Source organism: Nematolebias whitei, chromosome 1 (genome assembly GCF_014905685.2).
Source record: "Nematolebias whitei isolate Nwh7 chromosome 1, NemWhi1, whole genome shotgun sequence".
Taxonomy (NCBI): Eukaryota; Metazoa; Chordata; class Actinopteri; order Cyprinodontiformes; family Rivulidae; genus Nematolebias; species Nematolebias whitei.
Window position 1 is genome coordinate 20,899,567 of NC_056498.1, and position 23,353 is coordinate 20,922,919.

The window sequence follows — 23,353 nt, forward strand, 5'->3', positions numbered from 1 at the left end:
GTTAGGATGGTGTTTACATCCCATTGTCATGGGGACAGTTAAGATGGCGTTTACATACTGTTGTCATGGGGACAGTTAGGATGGTGTTTACATTCCGTTGTCATGGGGACAGTGTTTGAAAGGTGTTTACATCACGTTGTCATAGGGAATGTGTTAGGATGGTGTTTATGTCACGTTGTCATGGGGACAGTGTTTGGAAGGTGTTTACATCACGATGTCATGGGGAATGTGTTAGGTTTTTGTTTACATCACATTGTCATGGTGACAGTGTTTGAAAGTTTTTTACATCACGTTGTCATGGGGAATGTGTTAGGATGGTGTTTACATCACATTGTCATGGGGACAGTGTTGGGATGGTGTTTACATCACATTGTCATGGGGACAGTTAGGATGGTGTTTACATCACATTGTCATGGGGACAGTGTTAGGATGGTGTTTACATCCCGTTGTCATGGGGACAGTTAGGATGGTGTTTACGTCACGTTGTCATGGGGACAGTGTTAGGATGGTGTTTACATCCCATTGTCATGGGGACAGTTAGGATGGTGTTTACATCACGTTGTCACGGGGACAGTTAGGATGGTGTTTACATCCCTTTGTCATGGGAACAGTTAGGATGGTGTTTACATCATGTTGTCATGGGGACAGTGTTAGGATGGTGTTTACATCCCGTTGTCATGGGGACAGTTAGGATGGTGTTTACATCACGTTGTCATGGGAACAGTTAGGATGGTGTTTACATCCCGTTGTCATGGGACAGTGTTAGGATGGTGTTTACATCCCGTTGTCATGGGGACAGTTAGGATGGTGTTTACATCTCGTTGTCATGGGGACAGTGTTAGTACAGTACTACACAACGTCCTGTTGTGTATTTAGTTTTATTCATGTTATAATTAAAATAAAAACAGTAAGCAAATTCATATCTGTTATTTAGCCTCTTTTTTGTGTGCCTGTACAGTTTTATGCGTTTTTAAACTTTTGTTGTTGTTCTTGTTGGAAACTGGTCTGCATGAAGTATGCCGAGCAAAGTGAGCTGTGATTGAACCCGAACCATCCAGGACTGCAGACACTTCATGTCAAACACAAGCTGCCACTTGTTCTTCCCACAGAGGCGCAGAACTCACCTTGCTGCCACATCGCTAAGAAGGCGTCCACAACAGACTTGTGGACTCTTTCCTCATTAACTCGAGTGAGTTCTGATAGTTTCGTTTTCATAGTTCGAGCAGCTCCAACTTTCTCCTGACGGACATTATTGAAGACCTCCAGACTTCACCAGCATGTCGTTAATTCGCTTCTCTCTCGCTGCTGTTTTATGCTGCTGTGCAGGTAAGCTCACATCATTTACTGCTGTTAAATCAGCTCATTGAAGGGATTCTTTTCCCAAGACTGATCTTTAAATTCTCCTAAAGTCCTCGCCGAGCTTCTTAAAGTAAACCGAGATGTCCGCAGAGCTCGGCGACTTAAAGCCGCTGAGAAACACCGGAAATTAAAATGGCCTGATTAAAAACAAGTCCTATTAATATTCAAACTCCTAATCGATATGAACGAGTCATTTAATGATTTAGGCTGATTACCTACGTCACGTATTTATTTGTGTGTGTGCGCGCACAATAAGGAAGTGTATGAAGTGACAGGCCTGCTCCATTTTTAATGTTAAAAATAGCCTAAAGCTAAAAGTATCATGAATCTAAATTTAATCTGTTGGGTTTCTCCATGAGTGAATATATAACTTGTAAATTACTAAATAAACCGATGAAACGGAAAGTTTGACCGCTTGTCTACACCCCGCGGTGAAGTTAGTTGTAGGTTGGATGTGGTAGCTCCGCGGATTCAGCGGTGTCTTCTTCTCGTTCGAGCCGATGCAGGCAGCCTGATTTCGGCCAGCCGCCCTCAGGCTGCCCCCTCCTCCGACCCGGAGTGGTTCGCTTAGGGACCGTCCACAAATTACCAAAAACTCTTGAGAAAAATAAATAAAATAAATAAAAATCTGTCATGTCTTGTGACCCACTCATATAAAACTTATGTTAAATTGATCTATTCTACACCTGACAGAGACACATTTTTATGCGTGGTCATGTGCAAAAACTAAACCAAAATAATTAAACACAGCATTCCTTATATATTCATTTATATTCATTACTACCCCCATCTGCTCACCTCAGGCTCATGTTCGGGCTGCTGTTGATACGCCATATTGTTTTACATTATTAGTGTTTGGCGTTCGTTTAGCGTATATCTTAGTTTATATCTTAAATCTAAGGGGCGGCTGTGGCTGAGCGGTTAGAGCAGTCGTCCTCCAGTGCGAGAGTTAGGGGTTCGATTCCACCAGCAGCCACATGCTGAAGAGTCCCTGGGCAAGACACTGAACCTGTCATTGCAGCCGATGTGTGTTTCATCAGTGTATGAATGTGATAAAGCTCTGATTATTGTTTGTAAAGATCTAGTAGAGAGCAGTATGAATGGGTAAATGAAGGCACAGATTGTAGTGTAAAGAGCTTTGAGTGTCTTGATAAGATAGAAAGGTCTTATATAAGTCCAGTCCATATCTTAGATCCTTACTGTTTCTTTTTACACTTTATATTTTGGGTGTAACTGGGACCTTGAGTACATAATTTCATTTCGCGTCACGTACCACATGTGATGTGAATGACAATAAACTTAACTTGAACTTGATATTGCTCACCACCTTTCATGCCTGAGCTTTGATCTATGTTGGTTAAATCTTCAAGATAACAATATGGCATTCATTCAGCCTTTATTTATACAGGTTAGTCTCAATGAGCCTCAAGACATGACACATGTGACATGTTATTTGTTGGAGTATGTTCTGGATGACTGTCAGATACTCCTAGCTCAATACCTGTGAATTCACTGAGGCGTCGCCGTTGTTGCACAGGCTAATTAGCTGTGGCGGCCATCTTGAAATGGACTCCAAAAGTTAATTAGTTGTAGCTGTACAGCCAGTGATTACTTTCTGAGAGTTTAATTGAAACCCTTCAGTCAGTGGAGATCAGTCTCCATGACCCCACCAAATTTTAGCTCCATTTATAAAACTGACCAAGTTAGTCTTCTAACATTGTTGTAACAATTGTTATTATTGCTCGGCTTTAGATGACGAGTTATAAATACCTGTAGAAAGGCAGCTTGTCCGCTCACTAAGAAAAGATCAAAACACAAAACATTTAGAACATTTTTATAAACCCAGTTTAGAAGATTTCAAAAGTAGTTGGCACCCTAGAAGCTAAATGTAAAGAAATAAACAAAAAATAAATAGTATGCTGTGCATACACATTAGCTGCATTTTGAAACATTTATAAATGTTTTTGTTCTAATATGTAAATTTAACAGAGCACTTTGCTCTCATACTGCAGGTTTACTTGTGGTTCCTAGAGTTTCCAAAAGCAGAATGGGAGGAAGATCTTTCAGTTCTCAGGCTCCTCTCTTGTGGAACCAACTTCCAGTTTCTGTCCGTGAGGCTGACACATTGTCCAGTTTTAAGACTGGGCTTAAGACTTTACTTTTTGATAAATCCAGCTTGGATTTCCTGAGCTATCCCTTAGTTATGCTGCTGTAGGCTTAGACTACGGGAGGACAAACTGACCACACTTCTTCACCTTGCTGCTGTCTTTGCTCACTCTACTCCACCTGTTTGTATTTGTAATTATTTCTGTGTTAATATGTTTTTATTTTTGTTGTCGTTCCTCCTATAGAAAGTACATCTGGACCTGCCTTTCTGTGTTTGTCTGATTCTTCTTCCTGTTCCTCTCAAACCCAGCTGACCGAAGCAGATGGCCGCTCATACTGAGCCTGGTTCTGCTGGAGGTTTCTTCCTGTTAAGAGGGAGTTTTTCCTTTCCACTGTTGCCTTCATGCTTGCTCAGGATGAGAGACTGCGACAAAGTGATGATTCAGCACAGTCAGCTGGCTTCTTTAGATAGATAACTTTTACGAGCTGGTTTTTATAATGTATACGGATGTTTCTGTTCAGTGCCCTGAGACGACTTCTGTTGTGACTTGGTGCTATATAAATAAACTGAATTGAACTAACGCTAAAGTTGGTCAAATACAATTTAGCTGTGCATTATAGAAATATATGAACTGCTATTTTACAATAATTACGGTCTATTTAATTGAGTTTTCCCCTTCTAGGATCAGCCTTAGCGGATGTCCTGAAAATAACCGCCAATGTGAATGAAATCGCCATCCTGCCCTGCAACATCTCTTTGGAACATGACGTACCTACAGTGGAGTGGTCCAAAGATGGCTTAACTCATAACATCACCTTCTTGTACCGGGACGGCTGCGAGATTTTCCCAGAGAAGAATCCAGACTTCCACCACAGGACCAATCTTTTCCTGAACGAAGTGAAAGACGGCAATCTGTCTCAGATAATTTACAACCTGCGGCTGTCTGATGCGGGCAGATACCAGTGCAGGACTCTGAGAGGGAGACAGTTTCAGGTTGAAGCAACGGTGGACCTTACTGTAGGTACGTCCCATCCAACTGTGTGGCTGTGTGGAAATTAAAAAAAAAGTTTAAAATCAGTTTACTTTGAAGTAACGCCCAAGTTTGACACCTTGGTGTAATTTTACGCCAACTCAGATACTTTTGTGCTGAAACTAAATTGCTTTGGTTTGAAGACTATTCTAGATTTGTTGGATTTGTTTACTTCCTTCTTTAGAGCTACATAAGAAGAGACTGTTTGTATACAAAGCAAAACTAAAACTTAGACCAATAAGGCCATTTAAGGTAGCAGCGCTTCTCCCAAGTTTCTGGCCTTTGGAGGTGATGAATAAAAGGTTTAACAAAACACTTCAAGTGAGGGTTATGATGCCGTCTGGTCATAGGTGCCATTTCTAAATGGACGGAGGCAACGATAGAGGTGCCGACCCACCCCTGATGCAACTTTGTGCCATGAAGTGATGTACTAACAGCCAAAACAGTATGAAAATGTAAGCCAGCTTGGTGTTTTGTGAGTATGCTATTGGGGGAGAGGGTTGGATAGTGGATGGGCGATAATGTATTAGTTTGACATCTCCCATGACCGCAGTGAATTGGTAACTTGCAAACGTACAGACTTCCATTTATGACATGACTTTCAAAGGGGGGAAGGCGGTGCAGTTGGGGAAGCAGGGATAAATGCTAAGGAAATATCCTAAATGTATCATCCTCGTAGTGTTGATGCAAGCTTTATCAATAATGCAAAAGGCTGCTTGAACCACAGTAAATCATACATTGTTAAATTCATCCATCCATCCATTATTTTTACCTGCTTCTTCCTTTTTGGGTCTCTGGTTCTCACCGTATATCCAGCCATCACTGTGTGAGAGGCAGGGACACCCTGGACAGGTCTCCAGTCCATCACAGGAACACAGAGACAAACGAGACAAACAACCATTCACTCACTCACTCTCACCTAGGGACAATTTAGAGTTACCAATCAGCCTAACATGCATGTTTTTGGTCTGTGGGAGGGAACCGGAGTACCCGGAGAAAACCCACGCATGCACAAAAAGAACAAACTCCACCCAGAAAAAAAAAAAAAAACATCCAGATGACCTGACCAAACTTTGTTGGATTTTCTACCTGGATTTTTGAGCATGAACTTTGATGTTTTGAACCACTTTGGCTATAGAAGTCTCAGAGGAGTGGACGGGGGAGAGGACAGGCCCCAGAAACCATCTTATCTAAGGCAAACTGGTTGGTCCACAATGTGAGTGTGCTGCTTGTGGGACTGAATTTGTTGTGCTTCCTCGAACTGATGAAGTCCTTTGGATGAAGGACGAAATGTCTCAATCAAACAAACAAACAAAAAAAAAAAACGCCCATATGACACCAAAGTTGACTGAACTCTGTTGGTTGTGATTTGGTTTGTTTCTGTAACTGCTGATGTCCTGGGAGTGTCATCACTAAATGTAAATAACATTCTGCAAATAGGATTGAATATAATCATGTTTAGTTGGTGACAGTTGACAACAAAAATCAAATTAAATGATTGAATAATCAATTTTCATTCTTTCTGATGGAGTCCAGTTTTTCCAACTTTTTTTTATTTTAGTGCGCAAATCCAATATGAAACCAATTAAATAGTCAAATATTGCATTTTTATGTAAATACCAGTGAATAAAATCAGCCAACTGTATTGATTCAACTCCCTGTGATGATCATGGGAGACAATGGAGAGGAAAATTGTATTTTCCAAAGAAAACATCTTTCAGTTCAAGAGCTGAGCTGATGCACAATTCTAAAATGTAAAAACAATATTTCAGATCTTTTGAAATGGGACTTTGTGGAGAGGTTATGAATACTGTAATTGCCGGTCTATAGAGTGCACCCGCATATAAGCTGACACACACGCGCGCACACCAGGTGGTGCAGTGGGCAGCTATTGGAGGCGCCCGGGGGGCATTTTGGGGATGAGGTGTGCTGCCCAGAGACACCACGTGATGTGCAGTGACTGGGGATCGAACCTGGGACTTTCGGGTCCCAAGCCGGCTGCCCTGCCTCTACACCATCTCGGCCCCCATATGATACAAATCTCCCACAAACAGATAAAATAGCTTGATGTACTGTCTATAGTTCAATCAAGATATTTTAAATCATTTGTCTTCCTATATAACTGCAACGATCATATCCTAAATCATGAAATACATTTTATTTTTGCAGTTGCTGTGTCTGAGCCAGAGCTCACATTTGTTCCCAGCGATGACGGGGTGTTGCTGCAGTGCAGAGCCGAGTGTTGGTCTTTTGAGCCAAAGATTGTGTTTCTGGATGACCAAGGAGATGAAATTAAAGCTGAAAGTCCGAGAAAAGCTGAGATGTCGACTGGATGTCTCACCGTCACAAGGAATGCGAGTCTGCAGACTGGCACCAACAGGTAGGATTGTTAATGTGTTAATGGAAAACTAGATTCTACTGAAGTCTTTGTGTGGCTCTGTGTGCAGTTTTTGAATTTCTTTATTTCATTCTGGAGGGTTGTGTCTTATGTGAGAAGACTTTTTGCTCTTATTGTTTGCATAGGTTGCAAAAACATTCCCCCCATCGAAGTAGTTTTAATTTATTACCTTACAGTCTTGAATTAAATTTAAGTTTTAATTTGATTAAAAGTATTATTATAAAAAAAAACAGCACTTACAGTATCAGGTCATTTCAGATTTGTTAACTTGACTTTAGTTCATCTTCTTCATGACCAAACTGCTCCAGCTCCTTCAGGTTGGGTGGATACTGCTTGTGTTCAACCATCTTAAATTTGAACGAGAAATTCTCCATTGGAGTGAGGCTCCCTCGGTTTGGATGGCTCCCTCAAAGGCTTTGAGGGAGCCATTGAAGAGCTAAACCACTGGAGAGTTGTTTAACTGTGACCACTTTCCAGTTCCTGCAGATAAAAATCCAACTTTATTTGTAAAGCACTTTACACACCACAGCAGACCAAAGTACCGTACAGAATCAACATTAAAACACGGCTCATGCAATAAAAAAATACAATCAAAACACAAGTGAAATAAAGCCAGGTAATAAAAACAATAACATTTATAAAATCTGATCAACATTTATATAAACTCTATAAAAATGTAATCGGGTATAAATAAAAAACACTTTACAAAGTGTTAAAAGCCAAACAAGTGGGCTTTAAGAAAAACAAAACAACAGATAATGGTAAAGGCCTGTGAGATGGGGGCGGTGGGCAGCTCGTTGCACAGTTTAGGAGCTGCAGCAGCAAAAGCTTGATCCCCCTCCTGAGCTTCAGTCTGGTTTTAGGGACCCGGCAGCTGATCAGCGTGCGCGGTAGGTTTTGTAGTGATGCAGCAGTTCAGAGAAGTGCAAGGTCATTAAAAAATTTCAAAACAAAAGGATTTTACAATGGATCCTAAAATGCATGGGCAGTCAGTGGAGTGAGGATTAAATGGGAGAGATGTGCTCATATTTACGTGTGTCAGTTAAAATCCTTGCTGCAACATGTTGGACCCTCTGCAGTGAGGCAATGGAGGAGTCTTGGTTTCATTAAAACTAAGTTAAGTGCCATCCAGGACTATAACCCTCACATTCAGGAAATCCATTTCATAGTTTGCAGCCAGCTAAAACGTGCAGTAGCACTGTGGCTAACGACTAACCAACTTTTCATCTAAACATGTCTGCTGTGTGGAAGTATTTTACTCTATAAACACCACAAAGCAAGACAGCAACGTGCAATGTCTACAGAGCCATAGCACCACATTATACCGTGATAAAGTTAGGTTTACATTGGACATTCGAGCTCCGGGGCTTCAGCGGTGTGTTATTCTCGTTCAGTCCGGAGAAGGCAGTCTGATTTTGGTCAGCCACGCTCAGTCTGCCTGTCTCAGAGGAGGGGCAGAGGCAGTTTACCCTCCAGGAGATATTTATCAGTACAACAGTAGAAAATCATAAAAAGCTTATGAATTGAAAATTATAAGAAAATTATTTATGTATATATATACAGGTCCTTCTAAAAAAATTAGCATATTGTGATAAAGGTCATTATTTTCCATAATGTAATGATAAAAATGAAACTTTCATATATTTCCGATTCATTGCACAGCAACTGAAATATTTCAGGTCTTTAATTGTTTTAATACTGATGATTATGGCATACAGCTCATGAAAACCCAAAATGCCTGTCCCAAAAAATTAGCATATCATGAAAACGTTGTCTAAACAAGCTATTAACCTAACCATCTGAATCAACGACGTAACTCTAAACACCTGCAAAAGATTCCTGAGGCTTTTAAAAACTCCCAGCCTTGTTCATTGCTCAAAACTGCAATCATGGGTAAGACTGCCGACCTAGCTGCTGTCCAGAAGGCCATCATTGACACCCTCAAGCAAGAGGGTAAGACACAGAAAGAAATAGCTGAATGAATAGGCTGTTCCCAGAGTGCTGTATCAAGGCACCTCAGTGGGAAGTCTGTGGGAAGGGAAAAGTGTGGCAGAAAACGCTGCACAACGAGAAGAGGTGACCGGACCCTGAGGAGGATTGTGGAGAAGGGCCGATTCCAGACCTTGGGGGACCTGCGGAAGCAGTGGACTGAGTCTGGAGTAGAAACATCCAGAGCCACCGTGCACAGGCGTGTGCAGGAAATGGGCTACAGGTGCCGCATTCCCCAGTTCAAGCCACTTTCAAACCAGAAACAGCGGCAGAAGCGCCTGACCTGGGCTACAGAGAAGCAGCACTGGACTGTTGCTCAGTGGCCCAAAGTACTTTTTTCAGATGAAAGCAAATTTTGCATGTCATTCGGAAATCAAGGTGCCAGAGTCTGGAGGAAGACTGGGGAGATGGAAATGCCAAAATGCCAGAAGTCCAGTGTGAAGCACCTACAGTCAGTGATGGTCTGGGGTGCCATGTCAGCTGCTGGTGTTGGTCCACTGTGTTTTTTCAAGGGCAGGGTCAATGCAGCTAGCTATCAGGAGATTTTTGAGCACTTCATGCTTCCATCTGCTGAAAAGCTTTATGGAGATGAAGATTTCATTTTTCAGCATGACCTGGCACCTGCTCACTGTGCCAAAACCACTGGTAAATGGTTTACTGACCATGGTATTATGGTCAGTAAACCTGCTGTAAATGGGGGTCTGAGTGCTAAATAAAAGTGCATCTTAAACCTTTGCGCAAGTTTTCAGAAGGTCAGCAGAGATACTTTATTAGCCTGTAGACTTCTTTTAGTTATGGTGGCCCAAAGCTGTCATTCCTTTCTTGTGGCACTTTCTAGAAACATATTTTTGGAATAGGAGGTAAAAGAAATTGAACATATTAGTTTTCTGTAGGTCTTCATCAAATGGATGTGCTCTATGTTGGTTTCATGCAAATGATTTTAGTGAACGCCAGTTTTTATAGCGTCATAACTGTGTCCAATAGTTTCATTCACTTCTTTAATGGTCATTTTGACATTTTAAGAACGTTTAAGTCTTTAGTCTAATTTCTGCTTTGAAATGTAAACCTTTAAAAAATGATTGACTTGCTCTCTATTCTTGTTGCTATTTCAGCTGACCGGATGAAATCCTGCACCACCAGCATTGGACTCAGTGTATGCCTCACACTGCTGGCATGTGTATTGATAGTCCTATGTGGAGTCTATTTCTATAAGCTATATGGTAATATTTGTAAATCATTACATTTTTTCCATGAGCAGATAGATTAAACACAATTCCCTTTCTTCTAGTTTAACATCACCAAAGGTCTTGTTTAACGGAGGAAAAAATATTAACAAATTAGATTTTAACACATTAAAAGCTTATAAAACTACATTGCTAAAAAAAAAGGGAACACCTAAACAAAATAATGTAACTCCAAATCGGCCACTTTTGTGTAATCAGTGTCATCATTTAGGTAGTAACACTTATTGTGAATCAATTTCACTTGCTGCTGTGCAAATGGAGCACACAACATGCGGAATAAGAGGCAATTAGCAAGACAACCCTTATAAAAGAGTGATTCTGCAGGTGGTGACCACAGGTCATTTCTCTGTTCTCGTCCTTTCTGGTTGAACTTTTAGTCACCTTTTCATTTTGTCAGTGCTGTCACACATAGAGGCATCATGGAGATGTTTTTTACAGCCCACTGAAGTTGCTCAAGTAGTGCAGCTAATCCAAGATGGAACATCAATGTGAGCAGTGGCAATAAGATTTGCTGTGTCTCTCAGCCCAGTGTCCAGAGCATGGAATAGGTACCAGGAGACAGGCCAGTACACCAGAAGACATGGAGGGGGCCGTAGGAGGGCTACAACCCAGCAGCAGGACCGCTACATTGTCCTTTGTGCAAGGAGGAACAGGAGGTCCACTACCAAGGTCCTACGAAATGACCTCCAGCAGGCCACTAATGTGCATGTTTCCACTCATACTGAGGACCCGACGTCCACATATAGGGCCTGTGCTTACAGCCCAACACCGTGCAGGACGATTGGCGTTTGCTAGGGAACACCAAAATTGGCAGATTCGCCATTGGCACCCTGTGCTCTTCACAGATGAAAGCAGGTTCACACTGAGCACATGTGACAGACGTGACAGAGTCTGGAGACACCATGGAGAATGTTATGCTGCCTGCAACATCCTCCAGCATTTATTTGGATGGCTGCACAGCCCTCCATGTGCTAGCCAGAGGTGCCCTGACTGCCATAAGGTACCGGGATGAGGTCCTCACACCATTGTGAGACCATATACTGGTGCAGTGGGCCCTGGGTTCCTTCTTATGCATGACAATGCTAGGCCTCATGTGGCTGAAGTGTGTCAACAGTTCCTGCATGATGAGGGCATTGATGTTATGGACTGGCCTGCCCGTTTCCCAGACCTGAATCCAATTGAGCACATCTGGGACATCATGTTTCGGTCAACCCACCAAGACCGCATCGCACCACAGACTGTTCAGGAGCTAACTGCTGCTCTAATCCAGGTCTGGGAAGAGATCCCTCAGGAGAACATCCACCGTTTCATCAGGAGCATGCCCAGGTGTTGCTGGGAGGTTATACAGGCACATGGAGGCCACACACACACTGCTGAGCCTCATTTAGACTTGTCTTGAGGAAGATTCACTAACGTTGAATCAGCCTGTCAAGTTATTTTCCACTTTCATATTGAGTATGAATCCAAATCTCCATGGTGTAATAATTTTGATTTACATTGATAATTTTTGTGTTATTCTCGTCTCAGTCAATTTCAAAGTGCTTATAATAAAGTTTGTCAATGAGAATATTTAAATAATTGAGCTCTAGGATGTGTTATTTTAGTGTTCCCTTTAATTTTGTGAGCAGTGCACATTTAAATAGATATGACTTTACATTGTTATGACTTTACATTGTTAAAACTATATTATTATCTTATTGTGTGTGTGTGTGTGTGTGTGTATCTTCAAGCGAAAAAAAATAGTAGAAATTCAACGTACTTCAAGCATAATCGACAAAAGTAATGATTTATTAGAGCCTATCAGTTTTAAAATTTAGTTTCTATTATAAATGACCAGAAAGAAATGAGTGTTTAATTTTATTTTTCTTGTATCTCACAGATCAGAAGCAAAAGCTACGTCTATCAAAGCTATTGGCCAGTCAGGCTGAAAATTTTGAAAAGTTGCGAAGAGAAAATGAAGAACTGATGGCAAATATTTCTAACCAAACTCAGTTGTTCTATGACCCGAATGTGGAATTGAAGAAGCTTAAATCCAAACACTATCCACCTCCACAGCACGGTCAATCTACGCATGGCTCCAGATCCACTCTAAATGAGTCCAAACAAGGTAACCAGCTCTCCCAGTGCAACAACCAGAAACCATCAACCTCATCCATGAGCAACCACCCAGAACCTAAGTCTGCGATGAAAGAGTCTAAACCAGCCGTCCCCCAACAAAACCCGACACCCGTTCCCCAGAAAAAGAAAGAAAGATCCAGGAGTGTATCTGCACCTTTGACAAATGATGGTACTGCATCAGAAGGAACAAACCTGTTACGTTCTGGAAGTTTTTCTGGTTTTCGCTCCGGCATTACCAGATCTCCAGTTAAGTATGCCTCTTCCAACTTTTTCAGTGTCCTGGAGAATTTAACTGAAGACTCTGAGTCGCTGCTAAAGTGAGTGAAACTATGAGCCAAGATTAAATAACTGTTTTTACTGATTTGGATGAAAGTGTTCAACATGATTCCAAACTAAAAGGCAGGTTGTCTCAAAATGTCTCCAAATATCCCAAAGGTTCTCAGTTTCCTTGAGTGAGTCTTGCTTTTGCATTGCATGACTTTTGAACAAGTTCAAAAATTTTGCAAGACAAATTTGCTCTCAAAATAATCAAGAGTTGTCACCGGCGACTAGAACCAATCTCAGTTTCTGTAATTCCAGGGGGCTAGAAGTTTTGTGTATATGATCTATTAACAAATGTTGGTCCAAAGTTTTCCAAGAGTTTGTCTAGGACAAGGCTATTCAACTGGTGGCCCGGAGGCCAAATAAAGCTCACAGGTGTGCTCAGTTCGGCCCACCAGTGGGTTCATTTTAAATAAAACTCAATTTTAAATCGTAAAATAACATTACTTAATGGGAATAACTGCTAGATGTCTGGCCCCTGAGCTCTTTGCTTTCAGTAACTGTGCCCCCTCCGAGCAGTTTAGTTGAATAGCCCTGGTCTAGGATGTGTCAATTCAATGTGATTTCAAGTGAAACTCCATTTTGTAATTTCCCTCCAGCTAGTCCCTGCCAGTCAAAACCCAGTTAATGGAATTAGAGTTTCTTTATTTGTCATACAAATTCGTTCCAACACATGTGGTACATGTGATGGAACGAAATTATGTAAACAGGGTCCCAGTTATATCCAACAATAAAATGTAAAAGAAAAACAGTTATAAGATCTAACATGAACTAAAAAAAAAAATCAACTAAAAATACACTAAGCACTAATAACATAAAACAATAAAAACAATACGTCGAACAGCAGCACAAACATAATACAATCTTAAGTAGCTGCCTGGTGTCCAAATACTAATAAGTCAGATCGTCAAATGCACATACATGAACTAATGTCTTATCTTGTTAAAGTTATAAAAAGAGAAAGCAAAATATAGACATTCTGATGACTATGTAAACGAAGTGGTGAGCTAATTTAGCTGGTTGTGTCTGAGCTGGGCAGATCTTAGATGTCAGTTTTTTATGGCTGCTGAACAGTTTGGCCAACCTCAGTGACTTTTTATCAAGGGTCTAAGTCAGGGGTACCCGTTACGTCGATTGTGGACTGGTCTCTAGTTGATTGCGAGATTTGGAGAAAACTTTAAAGAAAAACAATTGTTTATGCATTACGTCTGCATTTCCTCAACCTACCCTAGATGCCCTTAAACTGTTCTTGAAAACAACGACAAACAACAAAGTTTTTCTATCAGCCACCTGTAAAACTGGGGTGGCTCTCCTGTCTTTGCCTAGCAACAGAGGGTACCTGACCTGTGTGGGCACCCGTATAAAATGTATATATTTTTTTAAGATTTGCAAATAGATTTGTGACTCTACCACTTTTTGTAAATAGTGAGCACTAATTAGGTGTAAGGAAAAGAGGCCCTTTTTGTTTGAACACCAGTTTTCTCCCATTTCTTTGTCAGGAGTTGGTTTAGGATATTTTATTTCATTTGTCCTTGTTAGATAAGTAGGTGCTTTTAGGTGGACTTTTGTTTGTCACAACTCTTTACTGAAGCCAATGAAACTGGAAACGAGCTATATTCTGTTTGATGAGCCGGCCTTCGTTGAAGGAGTAGAAAGACACACCTAATATTCTGACCAACGGTTTACCTGACTAGGAGACTAAAGCCCCCAGTATACTCCCGCGTACGTCCATACGCGCAGATGTATGCGCGGATGTACACGGAGGGTTGAGACTTCATACTCGAGCATCCACCCTGAGCGGCTGCAGAGCAGCTCTGCAGACAAGGGGTGTTTACCTTCAGGACAAATAGAGGTTGCCGATTGGTCATTTGCTGACACGCCTACTGGATTGATTGACAGGGCTGAAAAAAAAAATAAAAAACTAGAGCTGGCAGCCCCAGCCGTAGCGGTGTTCTGTGTTTATATGTTGTTAATTAAAAGTTCTTAAAAAAATAAAATAAACAGGGAGTGCTGGCCCTGCAGCCCACACATCAGATCAGCTCAACAGGAAATCTCCAGACCCTCCCGCAGCCACGCTGGGACTGATTTTAATTTGCTTGTGACAAATTCCTTCGTTTCTCACCATTTCAGTCATGGCATCAATGGAGGAGGAAGAAATCACTGTCTCTTGTCTAAAAAAACAAAAGAAAAGGCCAGATCAGGGATGAAGAAGGGGAATTTAATACATTGGTGTTGCATACAAAACAGTCTGTCGCCAGGCAGTTTATTGTGCGACACCGTGTACGCGGTCATAAAAATTGAGCTTTGTGCAGACATGCCCTGCGGAGGTACGCGTGTATCTCCGCATACGTACACGCGCACCTCCACATACATACGTACGCGGGAGTATACTGGGGGCTATACAATGTGTTTGATTCTGAGATGAGACAACTCAGAAATCTGGCAACTTCAAAAGTAGATCTTAGTTCAAAAAGGTCTGGGCACCCCTGGTAAGTGTGGTCATTTAATACTCACCGCGTTGCAAACCTCTATCTGTGGTGCTGTTTGTTTGATGTAGAAGGCCATGCCTGGTTTTATACACATTTTTGCATATTCTTTGTGTTGTTGTGGGGGTCAGATTTCATCTAGCACAGTAGTCCCTCGATACCTTTCGCAGCCTCACCCTTTCACAGGTTTTCAATGCGAGATTGTACACAACACACGATCGGTGATGGGGAAAGACAGACCCCGCCCCCTCCCTTTTCTTTCTGAGGCTGTCTGTCACAGCAGAGCAGAGACATACAACATGCAGGTGTGCAACCTGTTCTGCATGCATATACACACACATATACGTGGGGGCCGAGATGGTGTAGAGGCAGGGCAGCCGGCCTGGGACCCTAAAGTCCCAGGTTCGATCCCCAGTCACTGCCCATCACGTGGTGTCTTTGGGCAGCACACCTCATCCCCAAAATGCCTCCCGGGCGCTTTCAATAGCTGCCCACTGCACCACCTGGTGGTGGATGGGTTAAATGCAGAGACTAATTTCGCCATTGTATGGAAACATACAGTGCTGACATTGTGATGACATTATTATTATTATTATTATATACACTATATATACACACACACACACACACACTAAAATAAATATAATGTACCTACTTCGCTGATTTTCACAAATCCAGGGTTGTCTGGCACGTAAGCCCCGTGATAAGTGAGGAACTAATGTATTTATTGTTTGGAGTACATCTTCTTTATTAAGCAGCAAACATGTTTTTTGTGCCTAATTTCACATTTTAATGAAGGTTCTGAATTTCAAAACTGAAAGAGGTGATTTATGGTATCTAAAAAAATCATCTGAAAAAGTGTTTGCAGTGTGCAAGTGTATAAAACAACTTTTAAGGGTTACGTTTCTTCCATTTAACTATTAACCATTTCCTTTAATACTTTTTTCTTTTGATGCATCAAGTTTTGTAGACATAGGATAAAATAATGTTTTGTGATTGTCATATTTTCCAACCTGGTTTAATTAAGCATTAAAAAGTAGTTACATTACTAATTCTGTAGAAATAAAGAGAAAATCTTTAATGATGTGAAAGCCATAGGAGCAAAAAGAGTGTCAGTAAAACCCAAAGAGTTCAGGGATTCAACAGGGATGAATGTTCTACCTCCTCAGGTTTTAGGTTTATTTTTACAGTGTACCTCATTCTCAGGCCATTCTCTAAAATTTTTGTGAGAAAACTTTTTAGTCATTGTTGAGCCAATGGAGACACAGAAAGGTACAGACCTGATTAAAAACTATTCTTTTAGTATTCTTGAAGTGATAGTAAATCAATAGTTTGCCAAAAGTGCCTACCTTTTCTATAAACTCTTAAACTATGCTAATAAGCTTCTAAATATCAGTTTATATACAATTGTTCTCCATGTATCAGTTTTAAAATTCTGCAGATTTGCAAAACACCATCAACATTTTATAGTTAAAAATTAAGTAATTTCTCTTCGTGTAGGCCTATATAAAATGTTTCAGTATTTTGTTGCTTAATAATTTGAGTGAAAAGTAAAATAACCAAAAGTGTATTAAAGAATAGAAATGTTAGAAGTACTTGTGTGAACAAGTGAACCAACTTTCACAACATAAAAATCGAGTTTACCTGGTACTGATGTAAATCACTGCCTTATATGATATGTCAGGTCAGTTTTATTTAAATCAAGACATCCACAATGTGAAAAATATTGCAAAGTTACACAAACTGAAAAACTAAACTTCCTCTCTTGCAACAATGCAACCAAATTGTTATTTTGTAAAGAATGAATGGACATATCAAAAAATCAGATTAAAAAATACACGTAAAGTAAAAAAGTAATTTTGTATAATGCCAAAATTGTCTTAACTTCGGCACTTCACTGATGCAATACTACAGTATATGTACTTTTTCCTACATTTTGTATTTACATTTTGTACTTTGCTGTTACTGTTGTTACTTTGACATTTTATAGTTTTTATGCAGGAGTGAACATTTTACTCACTGATGTTTAGGTTTGAGTGAGGATGAGTGCTAGTAAGTGTGCGCATTTTTTTTTGTCTTGACGATGTGAATTGTGTGTTTTTTTTTGTATTTTTTATTTTTTTGTAAAACCGAAATAAATACAAGTATTATTTGGATAGGGTTCTGTGTCTTGAGTTTTTGTTGTTGTTGTTGTTGTTGCAACACATTTTAAAGTTCAGTGAACAAGTTTTTAAAAAGTAACATTGTTTTACACACATTAGAAAAATCAAATCAAATGATAAAATAGTATGAATACTTCTATGTATTTTTACACATTTATAATTGTTATGTCCAAGGGGAGTGGAGGTGCAGAGAAATGAACCTGTTACCGGAAAGTTGCTGGTGACCGTAACATCATAATGTGGGTGGAAGATGTCAAGCACCAACACCTACCTCCATCCTCATTTGCCCCACTCTGGGCCCTTGAGCAAGGCCCTTAACCCATCATTTACTTCCCCGGCCATCCTAGATAGCAGCTCTCTGCTCCACACAAAGGGTTGTGGTAGCTCAGTAATCTGTGGTTGCATCAGAAAGGGCATCAGGTGTAAAAACAACTGCCAAATTTTTGTGGGAGTTTGCCATCCATCCATCCATCCATCCATCCATCCATCCAACACCAAGTTATTCATATATACTGTATATGTACGTATGAATAACTTTGTGTTTTTATTTTGGCTTAACCAAAACGTATTATAAACCAGGGAAGGAAAATGGGAATGGTGCAGGGGGTGGTATGATGGAAAATTTACTCAAAATTGGCTAAAAGCCACAGCATGTTAAGAGCTCCTTCTGATGAACAGATACAGAAAAGGACATCCTTTAATATGTCCATATTTTGACCCATTATCCATACTTCCATTTTATAACCAGCATTTCTGTTCAGGGTGGCAGGAGTACTGGTGCTGGTACTGGTGATCCAGCAGTCATTGTGTGAAAGGTGGGGTACCCCCTGGACCGGTCCCATCACAGGGCCACATACGAAACAAACAATTTATTTTTTAAAGAAACTGTCACCTACACCTGTACTTTGTTCTCTCAAGTGCTTCTTCTACCATTCTGGTTGACAACCCATTCTGTTTTTAATCCTTGATTATTTTTTATTCTTTGATCTTTGTGAGCACCTCCCCATTGCTCGTCAGTAGAACACCTTCTAGAAACGTCCAGCCACTGGGTGTCATCACAAAAAAGGTAAAATCTTTCTTTGGTAATTATAAACTCCATGTACACATTCACAATATTTCAAAGTTAGTATAAGAGCCATAACCACTGTGACCACATTTACTCCTCAAGGACTGACTCCCCCTAACTTTGGCTCAGTAAATTTAGATAGTGCCATTTTAAAGTCATCTATCTAGCATCTTGCATTCTAGCATCAATTCAACAAAGGTGACCTCAGTGCACTAAACAAAAGAAAAGTGTAAATCATGAATTCAATTCAGTTAAATTAAAATCAATTTTCATTACAATGCATTTACCTACAGTAGTTATGAAATGCCAATCAGTAAATGCATCTTAAGAAATCAGTCGATTGAATCTCTACTTTGCTGCATACCATCCTGAGCAACACAGAGGTGACAGTGGGAAGAAATGACTCTCCTTCAACAGGAAGAAACTTCCATCAAAATCAGCCTTAAGCTGGTCAACCTTGGCTGGTCGAGGTTTGAGAGGACAGGAACGAAACAAACATGGAGAGTAGAGCGAGTAAAGACAGCAGCAGAGTGAGGAAATGTGGTCACTTTGTCTTCCAGCAGTCTAAGTCTATGGCAGCATAACTGAGGAAACCTAAGCAACTCCTAACTATAGGATTTAATTAAAAAAAAAAAAGTCCTAAGCTTAATCTTAAAAGTAGACAATGTGTCGGCCTCACAGACACAGTTAGTTGGTTCCACAAGAGAGGAGTCTGATAACTGAAAGCTCTGCCTCTCGTTCTACTTTAAAACTTTAGGAACCACAAGTAAACCTGCTGCCTGAGAGTGAAGTGCTGTTTTGAAAAATGGACCAGTTTTTCTGCATAATTTTGGGACCAGAGGTTTCTAGGACTGCCATGCAAATGCATGGCAGGCACCTATTATTCTACGCATTGGAAGAGTGTCTACATTTCTATCTCTGTTAATGCGGCCCAAACCACAGCGTCTAGTCCCACAAGAGTTATATCAAAATGACCTGCACGGCCCCGTGATGTGTGCTATTACTTTTATTGGCATTTCAAGTTACCATGGCCATGTAATTTGCGAACAAAGACGCAATATTTCATCAACTCCAGGAAGTAGTTGGTGACTGCCCACTTATTATTCTACAACTGAAAAGCGTATCTTTTTCAACTTTAATCGGACCAAACCGCAACGTGGACCACACAAAAGTTATATCAAAACGGACGTCCCAGCTCTGGGAAGTGTGCAATTACTTTTATTGACATTTGCAGTTACCATGGCAACATATTTTGTTAACAAAGATGCCAAATTTACCATAGGAAATGAATAGGAGAAAACTCTTCACAGAAACCGAGTAACGTATGGAGCCATTTTGGTTCAACATGCAAGGAAGGCAGTGCATTATGCAATGCATAGAAGGCACCCATTACCTATTATCACCTATTATTATTATTAATTAGTAATATTAATAATAAATATTAATTATAAATTATTAATGTTAATAATTATCTGTTTTAATATCAATAATTATTAATATTAACAAGTAATATTTAAAATTAATACTAATTATTGGTGTGAATATTATTAATATTGATTATTAATTATTAACATTTTACTAATTAATAAATTAACAATATATAAATAATTTATAATATTAATAATCAGTATTTATTATTAATATTAATAATCATTAATATTGATATTTATTATTAATAAAATTTTAATTATAAATGGGCAGTCCTCGCCAAAGTTTCTCCAGGAACTTTCTAGTAAAGCATATTGTGTCAGTGTGTATTTTTGGGTCCAACTCTCCACAGACTTTGACACCATGTCAACGATGACCATTTTTGAATCTTTGGTCATTGAGATTCAGGAAATCTCACGTGTTTCAGGCAAATAGTGCAACAAGTTTAAGTGACTTCAAGCCTGCTGATAATGTGTTTTCAGAATATGCTGAAGGGACACGTTACACACCCCCAATAAGAAGGGATTGTTTTGTAGAGGCCCTGTTGATTAGTTTCAGGTCTTCTCCTAACACAGACATTCCTTAGAAATCCTGGTTCTTCAGGTTTCAAACAAAAGGACTTGTTGCTTTTCATCCAGACTCAACAGTTGTGGTCAGTTCAGCTCAAACCAGCAGGATGAGGCCAACAAATAACAGAACATCTGAAGCCTTTTCAGAAATGGTGAGTGAACACGGTTGATACCCAGCGCTCATCCAACAATAATCTTTCCACAAATAAATTGGTGTTTACTGTGGGAATAAAAATAAAGAAAGATGTGTTTTGTAAATACATAGGTCCAAACATCAGGTAACAAAAAAAATAATTGTAAATCTTTTTTCATCTCATCAGCTCCCACCCACACTTACCAACAGCCGAATGTTTGTTGCACCATTAGACAGGAAACAACCTGAACTAACGCAACTACCAACCAAAGAAATCTGCTTGAGGGTCACTTCTGTTTGCATTGCATTTTATTTTGTTTTGTAATGCTTAGAAATTGTTACGTTCCCCCTCAATGTTGTGTCATTTCATTTATGAAGATCCTTGTCTTTAGGTAACCCATCTGTGAGCTGTGGAAGATGAGGGAACGATTTTGTATCTAAATCCATTTTAATCTAAAACACTCAAATAAATATATAAATGGGTCCACATGTTCTCAAACAATATTATCTATGGCAACTATCAATGTTATCAATCCATGAACGGGAGTCTATTATCATTATTATATCATACTGCCCTCTGCTGGTTTGTTTTCCTGGACTTGCAGTAAAGAGTGGAGAGAGAAATAGTTTTCTTTTTCTTTTTCTAACTTTTCTTCCCATAACATTTTTATAAGTAATAATAATTGCAGAGTAGATGCAGGCCTGTTATTTAAGTGAGGCATGACATTGGAAGATTAGATTTCTTATAATGGGTAAATTTATTTGAAGGGGTGTTCATAAGACAACAAAGTTCATGCTCAATCATCCAGGTGTCAAAGGCTGACATGACACTGTCTTAAGCATGAACAAGTCTTTATGAATGTTCATGACTGTTGTCATGAACACCCATTTCTTTCAGTTCCAGAAACCCGTCGTAAGCTCAGAGGTGGCAGGGCTTTCTCTGTTGCAGGTCCAAGACTGTGGAATGAGTTGCCACTGCACGTCAGGCAGGCTCCCACACACACAGTTTTTAAGTCTCACTTGGAAAACCACTTTTATTCCCTTGCCTTTGACATGGTGTGATTTGTTTTGACCCTGTCTGTAGTCTACAGTGTTGGCCATTTAGTTATTATCTGCTGCTATTTGTATCTATATTTTTATTTTATGTTTTCCTGTCCGCTGTGCTTGTTTGTTTCTATTGTACAGCACTTTGGTTGGCTTTGTTGCCGTTTTAAGTGCTCTATAATTAAAATGGTATGGTATGGTACCCCTTCAAATAAAGTGTTGCCTTATAATGTAACACTAACAAGGCTGGAGATGTGTAGGGTCCTTCGTGGTAGCTGAACCAGTGAGCTGTAGCAGTTGAGGATAAAACCAAGAATAGAAATTTGTTACTGGTACCTCCTTCTTCCACCTGAACAATATCACTTAAACTAGAAAGTTCCTGGAGAAACTTTGACGGGGACTGCCTATTTATAATTAAATTATTATTAATAATAAATAATTTTATAATTAAAAAACTAAAGGATATATTTAAGAAATGAAACAAAAGGCTGATGTGGCAACCTTATGTTTTTTACAGTACAAACCTCAAGTGGAAAGGGAGGAGAACTGGATATGAAATGAAGCATACACAATGACAAAAGGCTGGTGCTGCAGCTGAGACTAATGGGAATGGATAACAGATCCAAGTGGGAGAAACGGGACTAAAGAGCAGAGACTGTCTGGAAAAATACTGTACTGGGAAAATGTACTGGAGACTCAGGGAAACACAGAGGTGTCGTAATGGGGGACTGGAGCAGGTAAACCCAATGGTGCAGGCAGGCAGTTCAAGACTCAGGAGGAATATTAAATAAATAAATTATTTACAAAAACAAAAGGCTGTCAGGGCAGCAAGACTTACATGTAGTGAAGTTACCTCAAACACCGAAGCTTCAAAGCATGCTTCAAACTCAACATGGTAGTTATGGTGAAGCAGTGGGCCGGAGCTTGCTTCATGTGACGTCACTGATGACGTGTGAACCACTTCACTGCTTCATTCAGACCAAGTCAGCTGACTGCTTCGAGTTGACAGGCAGAGTTTCAAACATTTGGCACGATTTAGTGTATTTAAGATGGCTCAAGCTCCAGTTCACATCCCTGTTATACACGTATTTTACGTTACGAACAGTTCTTGTTTTTTGATATTCGGACAGTGGTTAATTTGAGCCGGATCCTGTCAATACAAGATCCTGGAACTCTATAATTTTGACCGCTCAGATCCGTCAACTCCGCCCCTAAAAGTCCAAAGTCATTGCACATTTTTATTTTGATTATTCATTAAAAGTACAACGAGTGGATGTTCTGGCCGCGCCACGCTCCTGCCAGCAGAGACACGGACTGCATGTCCCACGGGGAGCGTCTTTATCCTCCTTCAGCTGTGTGCCCCGAGACAGTTGTTTTACGCACAGCGTCTCCAGACAGCTCTGTAGGACGCGTGCACAACTGCTGTGTCGGAACTCCTGCATACATTACAGTGCATAACATTTCAGACAATAAATAAGCTTACAGTAAAAAAAAACAAAAAAAAAAACGAGTGAAGTGTTTGATGTGTATTAACATTACATCACGTTGCAAAACAACGGCACTAATTAGTCAAAATAACAGTGAGCAAAAGGTCGAAAGACAATATATTATCTACAATAAATGGATGGATAGCTGGACAACAGAGGCAGTGGCAATTGCGATCGGAGCAGAGCACACAGGACTGAATTCAGCTGAGAAGAGTTCATGCCAGCACTCGTGTGTGTGTGCGCGCGCGTGTGTGTGTGTGTAGGTGGGGAAGGGTGGGTGGTGTAGGATGTTTGACAGACTGTCAAGGATATGAGGTGCCGTGTAGAACATAATCTATTTTTCTCTCTCACACACACTACTATTCTCTCTCACACACACTACTATTCTCTCTCACTCTCTCACACACACTAC

General features: G+C 40.1%; 1 protein-coding gene across 1 annotated transcript; it reads left to right on the forward strand.

Annotated features, from left to right (window-relative positions):
• The first annotated feature begins 3,881 nt into the window (after positions 1 to 3,881).
• LOC119421017 lies at positions 3,882 to 12,566 on the forward strand. Its single transcript, XM_037688410.1, has 7 exons — positions 3,882 to 3,915; positions 4,149 to 4,487; positions 6,666 to 6,876; positions 10,652 to 10,796; positions 10,889 to 10,982; positions 11,177 to 11,431; positions 12,007 to 12,566. The coding sequence occupies exons 1-7, from the start codon at positions 3,882 to 3,884 to the stop codon at positions 12,564 to 12,566; spliced, it is 1,638 nt and encodes a 545-aa protein (XP_037544338.1).
• Positions 12,567 to 23,353: the final 10,787 nt, after the last annotated feature.